This window comes from Gossypium hirsutum, chromosome D08, assembly GCF_007990345.1.
Source record: "Gossypium hirsutum isolate 1008001.06 chromosome D08, Gossypium_hirsutum_v2.1, whole genome shotgun sequence".
NCBI classification, from domain to species: Eukaryota; Viridiplantae; Streptophyta; class Magnoliopsida; order Malvales; family Malvaceae; genus Gossypium; species Gossypium hirsutum.
Window position 1 is genome coordinate 67,956,655 of NC_053444.1, and position 20,099 is coordinate 67,976,753.

The following is a 20,099-nucleotide window of genomic DNA, read 5'->3' on the forward strand; positions in this document are numbered from 1 at the left end:
AGCGCCTCTCTTGTCCATATACATCTGCTCAGAATGGTCTCGTTGAGCGCAAACATAGACAAGTGGTTGAAACGAGTCTATCTATGCTTGCTCATGCTGCTATGCCCTTGAAATTCTGGAATGAAGCTTTTTGCAATGCTGTGTTTCTGATCAACAGGTTACCCTCTCACCCTTTAGGAGATATATCACCTTATGAAAAGCTATTTAAAACAAAACCAGACTATTCCTTTCTTCGCATATTTGGTTGCCTGTGTTTTCCCAATCTACGGCCTTTCACCAAAATAAAACTTCAATTCCGATCTTCACCCTGTGTGTTTCTCGGCTACTCTCCGATGCATAAAGGTTACAAATGCCAAGATTCAACTGGTAAAATTTATGTTACTCGTCATGCTACTTTTCATGAAAACACATTTCCATACAGAACTTTTTCTTTAACACCTGTCACATCTAGTCCTGTGCCCCAGTCTAGTGCAAAACTTTTTGTTTTAGCTCCTAGTCAAACAAACAGTACTAGCACACCAACCATAACTACATCTAATACTCATTCTATGACACCTAGCCCTTCACCTGCCACGTCTGCGTCACATCCTGATTATCAAAATATATCACAAGACATGTCTAATCCACCTGACTCACCTAGACCGTCTACATCTCAACCTCTCACACATGTCTCACCTACTTCAACTCTCTCGCCTAGACTACAAACTTCACACCCTTCACATCCTATCCCTCTTAACACACATTCCATGGTCACCAGAAGTAAGGTCGGAATTTTCAAACCAAAAGTCTATTTGAGCACAGCATCTTGCTCATCTTCTGAGGTGCCCTCAGATATTCACACTGCAATGGCATCTGAGTGTTGGCAGGCTGCCATTCGCGATGAGCTTCAAGCATTGGCTCGCAACAATACTTGGACCATCTGTCCGCTACCAGAGAATCGAAGAGCTGTTGGGTGCAAGTGGCTTTTTAAGGTTAAAAAGAAAATTGATGGTTCGGTAGACAGGTACAAAGCTCGGTTGGTAGCAAAAGGTTTCTCTCAACATGCAGGGATTAATTTTCGGGACACTTTTAGTCCGGTAGTTCGCGCATCCACGATTCGTACTGTTCTTGCTCTTGCTGTTATGCAAGGATGGTCGTTGAGGCAAGTTGATATCAACAATGCTTTTCTTAATGGTGAGCTTACTGAAGAGTTGTACATGGAGCAACCCCCTGGCTTTGAAGTTTTCGAGGCCTCCGGTCAGAAACTTGTCTGTAAGCTACAAAAAGCTCTCTATGGCCTGAGACAAGCTCCTCGCACATGGTTTCAAACACTCAGACAGTATCTTGTTGAGCAGCTTCAGTTTCGAGCATCCAAAGCTGACTCCTCATTGTTTATTCGAGAGTCTGACGGGCAGACTACGCTACTCATGGTTTATGTTGATGACATTGTTCTTACGGGCAGTTCGGATCATGATATGGCAGATGTTGTTCTTCAGCTGCATAAAAAATTTGCTCTCAAGGATATGGGAGAACTCAACTTTTTCTTGGGCATTGAAGTGCAGCGCACTACACAGGGACTACTACTCAGTCAAAAGAAGTATGTTGCTGAACTACTTCAAAAAGCTGGAATGGCCGGGGCAACTCCTACTCCAACACCCATGGTAAGCACCCCCAAGTTGGTAACCTCAGATGGCAGTCCTCAGTTGGTTGATGCTCACTTATACAGAAGCGTTGTCGGAATGCTACAATATGTATGCATCACACGACCTGAGTTGTCATTCAGTGTTAATAAACTAAACCAGTTCATGAACTCTCCGAGTGAAACACATTGGAAGGCCATCAAGCGTGTCTTGAGATATTTAATTGGCACAATGGATTATGGACTGTTTCTTTCAGCAGGTCAACTTGAGCTAGTTTGTTATTCTGATGCTGACTGGGCCTCGTCAGTGGAAGATCGATGATCAACTTCAGGGTATGTGGTGTTCCTAGGTCCCAATCCAATTGCTTGGAGTTCAAAGAAGCAGCCAGTTGTATCAAGTTCATGGCTGAAGCAGAATATCGCAGCCTAGCAAATTGTGTTGCTGAACTTTTGTGGCTTCAACAGCTGTTAAAAGAAGTGGGCATCTCATCATCTAAGTTGCCGGTAATTTGGTGCGACAATTCTATTGGAACCCACCCATTGTTTGAAAAGTCAAAAAGGGTGGGCACCGAAAGTAGAAAGTAAAATTGGTTAGCAAGTTGGGTTAAAAGTTGGCATGGGATAATTGCAATTTTGGTCCCTAATTGTATAGGGACATTGCAAGTTGATCCTTGAACCTCAACTATAAATAGGCCTAACCATTTCTTACTTTCTTCATCCCACACTTGCCATTCTCTACTTAAGGCAATTGTTCTCTCTCCCTATTTGTAAACTTTCACTTGTATTTTTGGAGTGAAATATATTTGGTAGTGCCCGAGGACGTAGGCAAAATTTGCTGAACCTCGTTAAAATTCTAGTGTTCTTTATTTTTGTTCTGCATATTTTGCAAGTGTCATTGTAGTGATTTATTGTGCTATTAAATTACGATAGAGGGATATTCTGGCTAGGAAAGATCTGGTATGTAAGCGATCCTCGTGATCCACCTCTCTTTCCTGGGAATTGAACTTAGTGTGATTTTTTAGTACAATAATTTTACTCTTTCACACGCTTCCGCGCAACAATTGGTACCAGAGCCAGGTTCGTACTTGGGGAATACGACCGTTTACGGTACTATTCACGTATACGGCACTATTCACGTATACGGTACTATTTACGTATATGGCACTATTCACGTATACGGTACTGTTCACGTATACAGTAGTTGGGATTGAGGAGAAAATGGCAGCAGCATCGTCATCAGCAAGGACTACTGTGACAAATGCAAAATTTGAAGTAGAGAAATTTGACGGTACCAATAATTTTGGTATGTGGCAGTGTGAGATCCTGGATGTCTTATGTCAGCAAGAGCTGGATATAACCCTTGAAGAAAAACCTGACAAGATGGATGACAAGGAGTGGGCCAAGATCAATAGACAGGCGTGTGGTACAATCCGCCTATGTTTGGCCAAAGAGCAAAAGTACTCCGTCATGAGGGAGACATCAGCGAAGAAGCTGTGGGATATATTAGAAGAAAAGTTTCTAACGAAAAGTCTTGAAAATAGGCTTTATATGAAAAAGAAACTTTTTCGGTTCATGTATGCACCTGGTATGTCGATGAATGACCATGTGAACTCATTCAATAAAATTTTAGCAGACTTGCTAAATTTGGATGAGAAATTTGAAGATGAAGACAATGCATTATTGTTGTTGAATTCCCTTCCTGATGAATATGATCATCTTACCACCACATTGCTTCATGGGAAAGATTCAATCACATTTGATGCAGTCTGTAGTGCGTTGTATAGATCTGAGACTCGAAAGAAAGATAAAAGAGATCACAGAGATACAACTGCAGAAGTCTTAACAGTAAGAGGTCGTTCACACAGCAGCAAACCTGGTAGAAGGGGTAAGTCCAAAGGGAGACCCGCCAAAGATGAATGTGCCTTTTGTCGTGAGAAAGGGCATTGGAAAAAGAATTGTCCTAAGTTACAAAAGGGCAAGTCTATTTCTAATGCATGTGTAGCGGAGCATGATGAGGAGTCAGACTTTAGCTTGGTTGGCATGGCAATAGCATGTCAAACGGATGAGTGGATATTGGATTCGGGATGTACTTACCATATGTGTCCTAATAAGGACTGGTTTTCTAGTCTTGAAGAACTAAAAGGTTGAGTTGTTTTTATGGGCAATGATAGTGCCTGTAAGACAATGGGTGTAGGTACAATCAAATTGAAGAACCATGACGGCTCAATCCAAGTTCTGACAGATGTTCGCTATGTACCCAGCTTGAAGAAAAATCTCATCTCATTAGGGGCCCTAGAATCTAAAGGGCTCACAATCACTTTGAAAGATGGATTACTAAAGGTAGTAGCTGGGGTATTGACGGTGATGAAAGGCACTAGAAGAAATAACTTGTACTATTTAAATGGAAGTACAGTTATTGGATCAACATCAACAGCTTCTGCGAAAGATGCAGATTCAGAGGCTACCAGGTTATGGCATAGGCGATTGGGACATGCTGGTGAAAAAGCTTTGCAGACTTTGGCGAAGCAAGGCTTGTTGAAAGGTGCAAATTCTTGCAAATTGGAATTCTGTGAACATTGTGTTCTGGGCAAGCAGACGAGGGTAAAATTTGGTTCAGCAATTCACAATACGAAAGGAATTCTGGACTATGTTCACAGTGATGTGTGGGGACCTACCAAAGTGGCTTCTTTGGGAGGTATGCACTATTTTGTCACTTTTCTTGATGATTATTCAAGAAAAGTATGGGTGTATCTAATGAAAAGAAAAAATGAAGTTTTGGATGCATTTCTGAAGTGGAAGAAGATGGTGGAGACTCAGACAGGTCGAAAGGTCAAACGACTTCGATCAGATAATGGTACTGAGTACAAAAATGATCCATTTCTACAAGTATGTCAAGATGAGGGCATTGTGCGACACTTCACTGTTCGAGATACACCACAGCAGAATGGGGTGGCAGAACGCATGAATCGGACTATACTGGAGAAAGTTCGATGTATGTTGTCCAATGCTGGATTGGGCAAGGAATTTTGGGCTGAGGCAGTTACATATGCGTGCCATCTAATTAACCGATTGCCATCAGCTGCAATAAATGGAAAAACTCCTATGGAGATGTGGACTGGTAAACCTGCTACTGATTATGATTCTTTACATGTTTTTGGTTCCACTGCATATTATCATGTAAAAGAATCTAAGTTAGACCCAAGAGCAAAGAAAGCATTATTCATGGGTATAACTGGTGGTGTAAAAGGATACCGTCTCTGGTGTCCTGATACAAGGAAGATTGTTTTCAGTAGAGATGTAACTTTTGATGAATCAACCATGATGAAGAACGAGGATTCACAAAAGGATGACAAAACCAGTAGTACTTTGCAGCAGGGGGAGTTTGAAAAGGTTAATGATGATCCAGCTAATATTGAAAGAACAAATGATGAAGAAGTTTCGACCCAAGAACTTCTACAGCAACAAGATTCAATTGCATATAGGAGGCCAAGAAGAGAGATTCATAAGCCTGCTCGCTTTGATGATATGGTGGCCTATGCACTTCCAATTGCAGATGATGATGTTCCTTCCACTTACACAGAAGCAATAAGTAACTCTGATGGTGTAAAGTGGAAGCAAGCTATGAATGAAGAAATACAGTCTCTTCATAAAAATAGGACTTGGGAGTTGGTGAGACTGCCCAAGGGAAAGAAGGCAATTGGATGCAAATGGGTATATGCAAAGAAGGAAGGATTTCCTGGTAAAAATGAAATTCGATACAAGGCTAGATTGGTAGCAAAGGGTTACGCTCAGAAAGAAGGAATAGACTACAATGAAGTGTTTTCTCCAGTTGTGAAGCATTCGTCTATTCGAATTTTGCTAGCCTTGGTTGCGCAATATGATCTTGAACTAGTTCAGCTTGATGTGAAGACAGCATTTTTACACGGTGATTTGGAAGAGGAAATCTATATGACTCAGCCTGATGGATTCAATGTTGCTGATAAAGAAAATTGGGTTTGCAAACTGACAAAGTCGCTTTATGGATTGAAACAATCTCCGAGGCAGTGGTACAAGCGATTTGATCAGTTCATGAAAGGGCAAAGGTACACAAGAAGTAAATTTGATCATTGCGTATATTTTCAGAAGCTACAAGAAGGAACTTTCATATACTTGCTCTTATATGTTGATGATATGCTGATAGCATCTAAGAGCAAAGTTGAGATTGAGAGATTGAAGACTCAACTCAATCTCGAGTTTGAGATGAAAGATCTAGGTGAAGCTAAGAAGATTCTTGGCATGGAAATATGTAGAGATAGAGCTCATGGCAGAGTTAGCTTGTCTCAGAAGCAGTATTTGAAGAAAGTACTACAGCAGTTTGGCATGAACGAGCAGACCAAACCTGTAAGTACCCCGTTGGCTTCTCATTTCAAGCTTTCTGCACAACTATCCCCTTCGACGAATACGGAACGAGAATACATGTTGCAAGTTCCGTATTCTAATGCAGTGGGTAGCTTGATGTATGCAATGGTGTGTACAAGACCCGACATTTCACAGGCAGTTAGTATAGTGAGCAGGTATATGCATAATCCTGGAAAAGGACATTGGCAAGCTGTGAAATGGATTCTACGGTATATTCAGAAGACCGTGGATGTTGGATTACTGTTCAAGCAGGATAATACACTTGGTAAAGGTGTTATTGGGTACGTTGATTCTGACTATGCCGGTGATTTGGACAAGCGAAGATCAACCACCGGTTATGTGTTTACACTTGCTGGAGGACCAATAAGTTGGAAGTCTACACTACAGTCTACAGTTGCATTGTCAACCACAGAAGCCGAGTACATGGCTGTAACAGAGGCTGTAAAGGAGGCTATTTGGTTACAAGGTATAGCTAAAACCTTGGGGTTGGTTCAGGAGCATATTAACGTGTATTGTGATAGTCAAAGTGCTATTCATTTAGCAAAGAATCAAGTCTATCATGCACGTACAAAACATATCGACGTACGATTCCATTTTGTGCGGGAAATTATTGAAGAGGGGAAAATTTGTCTTCAGAAGATCAAGACTGCAAATAATCCCGCAGATATGATGACCAAGGTGGTAACAGCAACCAAGTTCGAACATTGTTTGAACTTGATTAATATCCTGCAAGTTTAACAGTTGAAGAAGGCACTATCAAGTATTGTTGTCAAAGGCAGAAAGAATTGTGTGAAGATAAGATTATCCTAATCAAATCTTCAAGGTGGAGATTATTGGAACCCACCCATTGTTTGAAAAGTCAAAAAGGGTGGGCACCGAAAGTAGAAAGTAAAATTGGTTGGCAAGTTGGGTTAAAAGTTGGCATGGGATAATTGCAATTTTGGTCCCTAATTGTATAGGGACATTGCAAGTTGATCCTTGAACCTCAACTATAAATAGGCCTAACCATTTCTTACTTTCTTCATCCCACACTTGCCATTCTCTACTTAAGGCAATTGTTCTCTCTCCCTATTTGTAAACTTTCACTTGTATTTTTGGAGTGAAATATATTTGGTAGTGCCCGAGGACGTAGGCAAAATTTGCTGAACCTCGTTAAAATTCTAGTGTTCTTTATTTTTGTTCTGCATATTTTGCAAGTGTCATTGTAGTGATTTATTGTGCTATTAAATTACGATAGAGGGATATTCTGGCTAGGAAAGATCTGGTATGTAAGCGATCCTCGTGATCCACCTCTCTTTCCTGGGAATTGAACTTAGTGTGATTTTTTAGTACAATAATTTTACTCTTTCACACGCTTCCGCGCAACAAATTCTGCTGCAGTGTCTGTGGCTGAGAATCCCACACAACATGCAAAAATGAAGCATGTTGAAATAGATCATCAATTTGTTAGGGAGAAAATCCATGCAGGACTTCTACAAGTCAATTTCATACCATATGAACAGCAGATTGTTGATGTTCTAACTAAACCAATCACACCTAAGATGTTTTCTGCTTTTCGACATGCTCTTGGAGTCTTATCACTCAATGAGCTTAAAACTCAAAAACCAACCAGTTAGGGGAATGTTAAGAATAATGCAGTTGTGTTAGTTTGTAACAGTTGTAACTCCAAAAGCCGTTAGTTTGTTGATAGTCAACGGTTAGTTGGTTACAGCAGTTTCTGAACATGTGTATAAATACATGCATTTACTGCATGTTCATTATGTGAAAAATATTATTCTTCAGAGTTTCATCAGTGTTTTGCTTATAGTTTAACAGAGAGGAGCAAAGTTAAATATTTTACGGGAATTAAAATATAATTTTATCATCGTATTAACTTATAACTTTATTGATTTTAATAAGGATTAAAACATAAAATTATTATTCTTGGAGATAATTTGCAAATTTATCATATATTTTAAGTTTTACAAATTTTAAAGGGCTTAAAAGAAATTTTTTCCATCATGACCAGCTCCCTTAGCATCTCACAATTTGATTTGTTAGTTGATGAAGTAAGATTAACAATTCGTGCAAAATAAAAGTAGAAGCCAAAATTCTTTAGCACCAAGGGTTTTAGAACTTAACCTATCAGCACACTATTTTGTCGATTCAATTGGTTTATTTGGTTCGACTAAATAAATTATTAATAGAATCATAAAAAATTTAAAAATTAAAAAATTGATTCAATTGATTTGTATCAGTTACTGATCAACCATCTCAATACATTTCTTCGAATTGGGTACCCTTATCAATTTTTGGTCCAATTGGTCTGAATGGATGGACCGATCTAATTCAAACAACCTTGTTTAGCACCAACGTAGTTTGAAAAAACGAACATGAGATCCAACTGATTGAACCTCTAGTTTTCAATTCAATTGGTTAAACTGGTTAATTCAATCATTTAGAAAATATAAAAGATATAAATTACTAATAATTTAAAAATTAAAGAAAAGATAAAAAATAATAAAATTTGGAAAATTATATTAAAAAAAACCAAAGTTTAACATGAATAAAAAAAACAATGAAACGCTTATTTTTATAAAATATATTTAAAAAAACTTTTTTTTTCCATTCCAATTCTCAATTTTTTATTGGTTCCTATCAAATCTTTGATTTTATTTAATGAGTTATTAAAATTAATTAATTTTTAATTCAACCGATTGAAATAATCAGTTTAATTTTTACAACTCTGACTACTAAACTAAAAATCAAGTACAACTATAGGGACTAATTGAATATTTAACTTTTTTTTAATGCGAAAAAAAGTTTCCAATTTATGATAAAATCTAAATTTATTAAATGTAACTCTTATTATTCAGGTTTTACTTAAACTTTCTTTACCAATTAAATAAAATTTATTCTCCCATCCCACTAAAATTTTAACATTTTGACTTTTAGCATCCAAAATGTTTCAACTTTGACTTACTTATTTCTTAAAGTTTATCATAGACAAAAAATTGAAAAATATATTATGAAAACTCTGAATGATTTAGTTATTAAATATGTTTCTAAAAAATTTTAATTAATTAAATTATTTGAAATAACTGAGGTCAAAGTATGACCCAAAATGTCAACTATGGCAAAGAGTAATAGAATATAGATTAAAATATGCTATAGGTTTCTATATTATTCTAAAATTTAGAATTTAGTCTCTATGTTTTTATTTCTAAAAATTTTAGTCTCTTTATTTTTCAAATTTCAAAATTCAGGTTCAATTATTAATATTGTAATTTTTTTTGTTAAATTTGTTAGTGTGTCATTTTGAAATAAAAAGAATACTTATTTGATAGCAATGTAACTAAAAAATGACGTTGGAATGAACCTAAATTTAATAAAATAATTTAACAGTGTTAACAATTGGACATGAATTTTTAGATTTAGAAATTAAAGAGACTAAACTCCTGGAAATAAAAATATAAAAACTAAATTTCAAATAATCAAATAATACAGGGACTTATAGCACATTTTAATCTAATATATATAGGTGTGCGAAGTCCAAATCAAATGGGGGTATTAAAAATAATTTTATTTTTTTCCCCAATAAAACAACAAAGTTTTCATAAATTTATAGAGGATTTTGATTTCAGGTGGCAGATATTAATGCAATTTAAATGTTATTAGTTGGTTTATTTGATTGCAACTTAAAGTAATGTTTTTAATTGGCAATGAATTTAATTGTTTTGTTGGTAGTGATTTTGATGTATTGTAAAATTCTCCCTGGTTTTGGAAAATTTAAAATTAATATGAACTTTTCCATAATTAAATATTTTTAACAATCAGCACTAACAATGTTTTTTTTTTAGTTTTCACTAGAATAAATACGAGAAATTATTTTATGCACCCTTCTCACCACATCATTCATGGTCCTTTTCCAATTATTTAACGACATTTTAGCAAAATTTTCCCATGTAATTGATATATTATTTTAGTAATTTTTTACCCTCAACTTGAACCTCAAATCTTAAACCCTGAACCTGAACTCGAGTTTCAAGTTTAAAGTTTGGATTTAGGTTCAGGTTTAGGATTCGGGGTGAAAAAATTACTAAAATTATGTATTAATGATATGGAAAATTTTGTTGAAATGCCATTAAATAATTAGAAAGAAACCATGAATGATGTGGTGGGAATGATTCATAAAATAACTTCTCAATAAATACAATACAATTGTAAACCTAATTAAAATATATCAATTATTTTAATAAATTAAATAGTATAATAAAATAATTTTTTAATTATTATTAAACCATTTCTACGGTATTAAAAATTTGATATACTAAAAATTAGTACCGAGTGTTCTTCAATTCTCATTTTTATTATTTTCTTAATAGTAAATAAATTTATCATAATAGTTTGTAAATAATATATTATTAGTATAATTATAATATATTAGATTAGATTATATAATTATGTTATTTCTAAAGTTTTAGATATGAAATATAAAATATAAAATTATTTATTATATAAATAACTAAAATTTGATACTTAAAACTAAAGTAATATAATATATATTTTTAAATTTTCTAGTTAATGAAAAAAATTAATAGTTTAAAGAAAAAAGTTTATTTAACTAAAATATTCTAACAAAAGCAGAACTCTCTAGTGTAATAATTTTTGGGTAACCTACTATTAATAAATTTATGTTTTGGTTATTTAATTTTAAAATATTACAAAATAGTCGTTAAACTATTAAAAAGTTTTTGTTTAAGCCACTAAACTATTAGAAAGTTTTTATTTAAGTCATTGAATCGTTCGAATGTTTTTTATTTAAGTTATTGGACTGTTAAATTTTTTTAAAATTTCGGATAGCGAGTTCCAAGTGATGATTCAAGTTCGACGATCGGTATGGTGGATTAATACCCATTGGCGAGTAGAAAAATATAACTTAGATTCAAGCCGATTTGACAGTCAGTGTCAAAGGTTAGGGAAGAGAATTGTTTGGATTTTGGTTTGCAAATTTGTGACATTTAAAGTCGTTTCATGAAAAATAAACTATAGAATAAAACGGGAATGAGCGCTTTCGATTGGTGGAGGCGATGCGAACAGAGTATGCCATACAACAACGATTTTAACAGTTCAATGACTTAAATAAAAAAATCGAATAGTTCAATGTCCAAAAACGTAGATTTACTAATAATTTATTAACACAGGATGTAGTTTAACGTAATTTTTATCAAATAAATACGATAAAGCTTCATAAGTAATAAAAATATATTTAAAATGATAAAATCAAAGGATGATATAATTTGTGGCTCATGAAATTGGCAACTAGGTCCATTTTGATACTTATTCTATTTTGGTCGTTAAACTTAGTAATTAGATCCATTTTGGTCATTGAACTTGGATACTGTCAATATCTAATGATGTGTGACTAGTGCTACTGGAATAAAACCAGATCAGACAAATTGTGAACTAATTAGTATAACAGCCCAAATAAAAAGGTTGAATCAATTGACTCGAAAACTACTTGAAATTGGTAAATCTCGAAAATTAGGACAAAAATCGACAGTTAAACAAGATGAACCGATTTAATAAAATCTCTTATTTTTTTCTTATAAAATTTTAATTATTGTTGGTTAGATGGTCAAACCAATCAAACTGGTTGAATCGAAAATTGATAGTATAACTTGTTTAACCAATTGTCCAATTATTAAAACACTGAATATGTCACTCTGATATTGTACCGCATTATCTTGAACTTAATTATCAAGTTAGGGGCTAAAAATTATATTATGTCTAAAATCAACCATATATGAATTAGTTATTTTTTAAATTCATCCTTTTATAAATTTATTAAATATTTCCTAAAAAACTAAATTAACAATAAATAAGTAAATAAATGTAGAAAAGAAAATGTCAATAAAAGTAGGTGGCGCGAAAACAACTGCCTTACTCAGTTTTCTTCTCTCTCTCAACTGAAAAAAAAAATAACAGTTTCCTGCCTTTTTCCCTCATCTTTTATTCAAACTTTTTTATTTAAATTTCTTTTATTTTTTCCTCGAATTTATCACTTTATTTTCGCACTTTTTTTGTGAGTTAAATCTCTCTTCCTTTTTTCTCTCGAAAAGAAACTGAAAATTTTTTTCAATACGTTTCCATCTCCCGCCGGAATATTCCTTCTCCGATCACCCTCCAGTTATCCGTCCTTTCTTCTCCGGCGATCACTCGTATTGGTTGCTTCTTCTTCTTCTTTTTATCTTGAATCTCAACGAATTACAGTTAATTCTCTTTGATTGAATCGCTTTGGAATATAAACTTTTTCCAGATCGGTAAGAGGTGAGATTTTATTTATTTAATTTAATAATTTTTTTTCTTTCTTCTTTATCTTGAGATTTGTTTTACAAGTAATTTTCAGCTTTCTGCTTTAAAATTTCTTCTTGCTTTGTTGATTACTTGTATTAGTATAAAAACACCAAAAATAAATAAAAATTAATTAGTTTAAATTTATCGTGAGATTTGTTTTTCAAGTAATTTTCAGCTTTCTGCTTTAAAATTTGTTTCTTACTTTGTTAATCGCTTTGATTAGTATGAAAAACACAATAATGATTACGAATAAAATTAGTTTAAATTTAATGTTTCTTTTATTTTGGTTGCTATTTTTAGCAGTTGGATTCAAATGAACAAACCTCTGCAACTTTGTCACTGATAGATTTGCATAAAAACAGTTATTTTTTTAATCACTCTATTTTTTGTCTTCAATTTCAGAGACATAACACTGTCAAATCCAGACACTACATGATTTTGGATTCTTTTCATTTTAAAAAAATTTAAACCCTCGTTTAAAATTTTAAAATCTCTAAACTATCCTGTGATTTTCCATTGATTTTCGTTCCTCAATCAATAATTTTAAAATATATATAAAAATATTTATACGGATGAATACTATGTTTTTTATCTGTATATTTACAGTTTTTTTATTTATATAACAAATTTTAAACTATTATTTAAAGTTTTCACTGTTAATTCATGGGGATGGACACTGATCTTCTTGCACGTGGTCCTCCATCTCTTTCCCCATATCATTCACCAACATTAGCACCGCAAGAAAACTTCAATTTTGTTATTTTCTTTATCCAATTATTTAATTTCTTAAACCAATTAGGATACAAACAAACAATCCTACATATTTTTCATAGTTTGTTGAACTGCACTTAAAATTTTAATTTATTGTTAATTTTTACTGTCATTTAGTTAATCAAACATGTGATCCCAGGTAAAAAAAATCCCATGTGATCAATGTATGTATTTTTATGGGAAGATAGGACATTTAAAAAAAAATTAAAAATTGATTCGATTGTTTGTTGTGATCGTTTTCATTGAATTCCTTTTCATGGAAAGTGGGTGAGAAAGAAGGGAAAGAAGCCAGCGTGGGCTGTTTTATTTATTTTTGTGAGTGAAAAAAAATCAATGAACCCTTCATTGTGGTTATTGTACCAGCCCCGCTGACCATGCATTCCCGTGACAAAAGTAGATATATTAACATTATAAAAATTAATTGACAATTAGAGTGAAATTGGTTTCTTTTTATGTTACTCAGGTACTTAAAATTTAGATATGTATTTGATGATTTCATGAAAAGTTATACTTCATACTTATATGGCGGTAATGCATCGAATTAGTGTTTTAAACATGAATATTTGAGGAAAAATGAAAAGTTGGAGTAATTTTTATATGTATGTATATATATATTCTTTTTTCTCTCTCCCCTAAGCACCTTTCTTCTAGCTGTCTTCTTATCCTACACCCCCCACCACCAGGAAACAAAAGACCAGTGGAGAGTTTGACAGTATAGTTTCTCCAATATTCCCATAGGGGACCTCTTAGTGCAATTGCATTTGCAAATTTATGTGAGATTTTGATTTAACCAGAAGCCATAGTGATGACCGTTAATCTATGTTGGATAGAATTCTACTGTAATTTCTGAACCCCCTCCAACCCCGATTGTGCCCGGTGCTGTTTTATCTTCTCAGTCTCATTCTTATGGCTTGATCTGCTTGGATTTGGGCTTTTCTTGATTAATAAGCTATGCCCATTTCAGTTAATTTCTTGTAATTCTCTAATTCTTTTATCAGTCAGATCTGGGTATCTGTAAAGATGTCCTCTTTTTTTTTTTCCTATGGTGTTTGTAATTATAACTTTGCTTTCTGCCATTCTGTAAGCATCTAACTTTTGGCTTATGCATTTGTGGCAGATTTATTGAAGGGGAAAGCATCTTCTTTTTAAGCTGCTGGAGTTATTCCAGTTATGTGTGGGATTCATGTAAAGGTTAGGCTGTTAAATGTAGTTTAGTTCTATTTATAGAAAATCCCATCAATGTGGTCTAGTTTGGAAGGTTTGGATGGATATATGTGAATCAGAGAGACGATTGCCAAAGCTTGCAGCTGTGGATACCACAAGGCCTCCTCTTGTTCCTGCTGAAAAAAACAATGCACCACTCACGACTCGACAGCCTCGAACTAGGGAAGTTAGTTCGAGGTTTAAAGCACCCAGTCCTTCGACAACGTTTGGTCCCAGGCGTTGTCCATCTCCAAACCTTTCTAGAGCAATCTCTTCTCCTTCCCAGTTGCCGCAAAATAGAGCTGTATCGGCTGAGAGGAAACGCCCCTCAACACCACCTTCGCCTCGAAGTCCATCTACACCAGTTCATGATTCATCAATAGCTGTGCAGATACCATCTAGAAGGCTATCAACAGGCCGCACACCTGAAAGTTTATGGCCTTCTACTATGAGAAGTCTTAGTGTTTCATTTCAGTCTGATACGATTTCAATTCCTGTTAGCAAAAAGGAAAAAGAAAAACCAGTTACTAATGTTTCATTGGATCGTACTTTGAGACCTTCTTCAAATGTGTCTCATAGACAACAGTCTGAGAAATCTACCTTATCACGCAAGCCTACTCCAGAGAGAAAGAGTAGTCCTCTTAAAGGGAAGAATGCACCTGATCAATCTGAAAATGCTAAGCCAGTTGAAGGTTTGCCTGGCCGATTGATAGATCAGCATAGATGGCCTAGTAGAATTCGTGGGAAATTATCTTCCAATTCATTGAATGGAAGTGTGGATCTGGGTGATAATAGGATTGTCAAAAGTTTATCCACTCCAGTTCCAGGAACTGGGTTATCTTCACCGAAGAGAATGCCAATGTCTGATAGTTCGGGTAAACCTCTAAAGAAATTTGCTAACGACACTACCAGTTTGTTATCACTCAGTGAAATTAGTCGAATAAGACCTGAGGTAATTTCAATCGATGATAAATCTCTGCGAGTATCTGGACCTGCAAGGCTCCTTTCTGCAAGTTCATTGGACAAAATGGCACTGGCAACTCATGCGCTCAAATCTCTGTCTTTGTCTGCTCCTGGATCACGACCTCACACACCAAATAGGACCTCTGTTTCTAGGGGTGCCAGTCCTTCTCGGGCAAGACCTTCCACTCCACCTCCAAGAGGGGTCAGTGCAACTACAAGGAGAGTCAGTCCATCTCGGATGAGGACATCCACCTTATCTAGTCAATCCCACAGCTCAACTTCAGTTCTTAGTTTTATTGCAGATATTAAGAAGGGAAGAAAAGGTGCAAACTACATAGAGGATGCTCATCAACTGCGTCTTCTTTATAATCGATATTTGCAGTGGCGATTTGCTAATGCCCGAGCAGAAGCTGTGCTGTACATTCAGAAAGTTACTGTAGAGGTAGAATTCTGCTCTAAACAAACAACTCTGCCCTGAAAAATATTAGCATATGCAAGGGAGATAGTCTTTGATGGTTTGAATAGGATAAATTTTCAATTGTTTGCTTCTTTCTATCACGATCCACAATGATCAGCTTCCTACCGTGATGAATTTCTTGACAGTATAGTATGCCTGTATGCACTTAGAGTACAGAAATGGCATGGGTAGTGAATTTTCAATTCTATCCTATGTTTATCAAAGAAAATTTTGATCTGTTGTTGCAGGAAATTTTGTACAATGTCTGGAAGGCTACTTTGGGTCTATGGGATGCCGTGATCAAGAAAAAGATCAATTTGCAGCAGTTGAAGTTAGAGCTCAAGCTGAACACGGTTTTGAATGATCAAGTAATGCCTGCCTCTATTTCTTCTTTGATAGCAAACTTTTATTCCCCTCATACATGTTCGATGTTAGAAGTGCTTTTATATTTATGTTTGAAATTGTACTAATAGTCTATGTGCATTTTTAGTTGTGCAACTCCTGGTAAAGATACAGGAAGTTATTCAGTGCATGCTTATGTATCTGCTTTATACCTTCAGGTCTAAACAGTTATATTTTAAGGAAATGAGGGTTCAAACTTGAATACGCCTTTTATGTGTCAAGTGTGTATTGGTACCTTCAGTAAGGGAACAAAATTCGGTTAAATGTGATAACATATCGCAACTGACTCTCTGTTGCATAAACACGAAAAGTATGCAAGTCAAGGTGTCAAGTGTGTATTGGTACCCTTCAGTAAGGATTTTCCTTGCCAACCTGGTCTGGCCCGGCCCATGACACCTCCTTTCCGAAGTGGCCTTCACTTGATAACTATTATTATTATTCTAACTGTTACTGTTACAAGGACATCACAGTTACAACTTTTAGATAAACTCCTTTTATGTTTATTGATATCGAATAGATGGAAGACAAAAAATTTATTATCTACATAAATTATATAGTCTTACATTTGGTTAAACAGTTTATGATCAACTGCTTATGTCTCCAAAAGTTCGATATAAGGTCTTATCTCACTCATTTTAAGAATATTTACTGACAGTTGGCATATTAGTATAGATACTTTTTCACTGAATTTCCATTATCTAAATGCATGTGTATCTGATTCATGCAGATGGGATATCTCAACAATTGGGCACTACTTGAAAGAGATCATATAAGTTCTTTAGCTGGAGCAGTAGAAGATCTGGAGGCAAGCACTCTGCGTCTTCCCGTAGCTGGAGGGGCAAGGGTAAGTTAGTTTACAAGAATACTTAAAATTGATATCTGAAAAGAGACAATATTGACATCAATACTGCATTTCGTGCTCTTCAGGCAGATATCGAATCATTGAAAGCTGCTATTTCCTCTGCTGTTGATGTGATGCAGGCTATGGGCTCCTCCATTTGTTCTTTACTCTCAAAGGTGTTTTACCTTCCTAATCTCCTTATTTCCCCTGTTTCTCGACCTAAATCCCTGACATTATAAGGAGAGAAAACAAATGTCAATGCCGTAGTTGATTTTATCCCGTGCTGCTCCAATGTGTGACAGATGGTTGATTCCGATATTAGCTTGAGGTTTTTCTTGCTGATTTATCTTTGATTTGGTTGTGGAAGCTTAATTGTATTTCAACATTATATGTGATGTAGGTTGAAGGAATAAACAATTTGGTCTCCGAGCTTGCTGCAATAGCTACTCTAGAGAAAAACATGCTCGACCAATGTGAAGCTCTCATGGCTTCAACTGCGGCTATGCAGGTGAGGACACATTACATGCTTGCCGATCTCCAAATTCTTGGATTGTAAATATCATGCATGTAATGAGAAATATGGCAAGGCATGAGAATAGGATTGAAAGCTATTTTCCTCTTAAAGAGAGCGAGAAGAGTTAAGGAGGGTTGAATTTGATGTTTCAAGTGGTACTTGTCATCTTCCACATGGAACATGACATATTCGGATCCCTTTTGGCCAAAGCCAACCTTCTTGTGGAAGAAAGGCTTTAACTCAGTATCAAGTTAACTCAGTTTATTTAATCATGCTGAAGTAGAAGTTTCTTTCATGTGTTAATGAGGGATATGAAAGAAAAATTTCAGCATGAAGCTTGATAGGTAATAGTTGGAATGCTCATACATGCGTGCCACGTGAGATCTTCCTTCTGCTTACCTGATTAGCTTACTTGGACTCGGGTCTGTGTTAGATACGGATCTGTATCGGACACGAATTTATGGGTAAAAGTATCATGGAGGCTCTTATACTATGAGTTAGATTGCATTTTTGCCTTTTTTACTTAAAAAATAGACAAATTAGTTTCTGTATGTTAGATTAAAGAGTAAATTGATCGTTCTGTTAAAAATTTCATACATTTCTACTGTTAAAAACTGGTCCTTATACATCAGCATGAGGTACATGTGGCACGCCATGTGTCATTTATTTGGTTTTTAGCAATAGGAATGGATCAAATTTTTAATAGAAAAGATTTTTGCTCTTTGATTTATTGTACAGGTCTTAATTTGCACATTTTTAAATAGAGAGGGCAAAATGCAATCTTGACATTTAGTATAGACTTCCATGGTATTTTTACCTGAACTTATAGTTCATAGAGGGTCAATATCTTCATAACAATATTCAAATATAAATCGAACATGTATACTATTAGACATAGATACTTAAAGAAAAAATATGGATATCCATCCCCAATATGCCATCGCTATCGAATTGGCTGGCTGGCTATTGTCAGCTCATCCCATACATGTGCCACCTGAGCTGGCTAAAATGGATTTCTGCAATTTGCAAACTTATTCTAATGCATATAGTTACTTTGTCTTATTTCACATGCATGGATGGATGCATGCATGTATATATGTATGTATTTGACAGTTTTTGGTGGTGTAATTGAACAGTTAGAAGAGTACAGTCTTAGGTCTCATCTCTTACAAACAAAACAAGCTTTGGAGAGGAATAAGCAACCAATGATGGCAGCCAAAACATTATTTCCATGGCCATAAAAAAAAAAACCAGCTGGTAAGCTAATAATATTCTGCCAATATATTATTATTATCCTTTTTTAACTTAAATGGTAATTTTTTCTTATTTCATTTTTTTTACCCTTTCAAAAGATGGAGTTACTGGCTCTGTTCTTTTTCCCTACGTGTAATTTTTGTATTACCATATGAAGAAAAAAAAAAGGCAAAGGAAGCAAAATATTTGAGTTCAATGCTGAGGTAAATTTTAATTCGAGTTTTAACCTAGTTAATTTATGTAATTATTTCTAAAAAATGGTATTTAATAAATTTAAGGTTCGTATTTTAGCATTTGTAAAATGTATTCGAGTCATGAACCTAATGTGAATTAAAATTTCAAATCAACATTGAATTATTTTGTCATTAAATCAATGTAATTTGACGTATTAATTAAAATTAGTATATAAAAATTTTATGATTAAAAACTAATTTTGACATAGAGTAAATGATGATTAAAAGAATTGAAGTTTTGTATTAAATTAATTTGGCCACCATCTCATTATTGAGAATTCTCCAAGCTTGAATGGTAAAAAGACTAATACAATTTTAATTTATTCAATTTTAGTAAATGTCTCGAGGTAAGGTTAAATTATAAGAGGTGTTTATGAATGGAATGGTTGATTTAATTTGGTCAATTTAGTTTACTTTGGGTAGGGTTTGGGTTTTCAATATCTGATTGGCTTCGTTCAGCTCGTATTAATATTGAAAAATAATAAAACATAAAAATTATATATTTTTATAATTAAATTTAAATTTAATTCAAGTTTAATTTGAGTTAATTCGTGAACATTTCTAAACCACACAAATTTAACTTATAAGTATTTACTCAAATTTGAAAACGACGAAGTCATCTCAAATAAACTTTTTGAAAAGATTAGTACGAGTCCTTTTATTACTTTCCAATACTAACAACTCTGATTAGTCACATCAAGTTAAATTGGTAGTTCTCACTTTAAACAATTATCATTTTAGAATTTCCATCTAAGAGACTCATAGAATGTCTCCAAACCTTTTATCAAGGTTGTTTGAATCCAATTGTATCAATTAGTTGGATCAAGAATTGATCGAAGTATCAATTTGGAGAAAGGTAATGAATCGATTGATCTAGAACTGATAAGAACCGGTTAAATTGGGCAAAAAATTTGATTAAATCAAATTTTTAATATTTTTTTATATATTTTTAATAATTTATTCAATCAAACTGATCAAATTGATCAGATTGAAAAATTGTTGGTCTAACCGGTTCAGCCACTAACTCAGTATCAGAAATCTTCCCCTTAACTAAAACCCCTGTCTTACAAGGTGGGCTTTCTTTTTATCAATACTCTCTGCACATCTTG

At 34.5% G+C, this 20,099-nt stretch overlaps 1 protein-coding gene across 3 annotated transcripts; it reads left to right on the forward strand.

Moving 5' to 3' along the window:
* Window positions 1–11,916: 11,916 nt before the first annotated feature.
* LOC107909192 (AUGMIN subunit 8) lies at window positions 11,917–18,953 on the forward strand. Of its 3 annotated transcripts, none has more exons than XM_041098975.1 (7): window positions 11,917–12,325; window positions 14,241–15,731; window positions 15,995–16,114; window positions 16,876–16,992; window positions 17,076–17,165; window positions 17,390–17,497; window positions 18,640–18,953. In XM_041098975.1, exons 2-7 carry the CDS (start codon window positions 14,388–14,390, stop codon window positions 18,742–18,744), a joined length of 1,884 nt encoding a protein of 627 aa, XP_040954909.1. In that variant the 5' UTR covers window positions 11,917–12,325; window positions 14,241–14,387; the 3' UTR covers window positions 18,745–18,953. The 3 variants fall into 3 exon arrangements, with proteins under 3 accessions (XP_040954909.1, XP_040954910.1, XP_040954908.1); XM_041098976.1 differs by having other exon boundaries at window positions 11,946–12,318; XM_041098974.1 differs by lacking the exon at window positions 11,917–12,325 and adding an exon at window positions 13,609–14,097.
* The last annotated feature ends 1,146 nt before the right edge of the window (window positions 18,954–20,099 follow it).

What these genes read in the sequence shown, in the direction of transcription:
- LOC107909192 (XM_041098975.1), top strand. Translation starts at nt 14,388, where the DNA reads ATGGATATATGTGAATCAGAGAGACGATTGCCAAAGCTTGCAGCTGTG. An exon ending in TTTGTTCTTTACTCTCAAAG is followed by an intron (nt 17,166 to 17,389) that starts GTGTTTTACCTT and finishes TATGTGATGTAG; the next exon opens with GTTGAAGGAATAAACAATTT. An exon ending in CTTCAACTGCGGCTATGCAG is followed by an intron (nt 17,498 to 18,639) that starts GTGAGGACACAT and finishes GTAATTGAACAG; the next exon opens with TTAGAAGAGTACAGTCTTAG.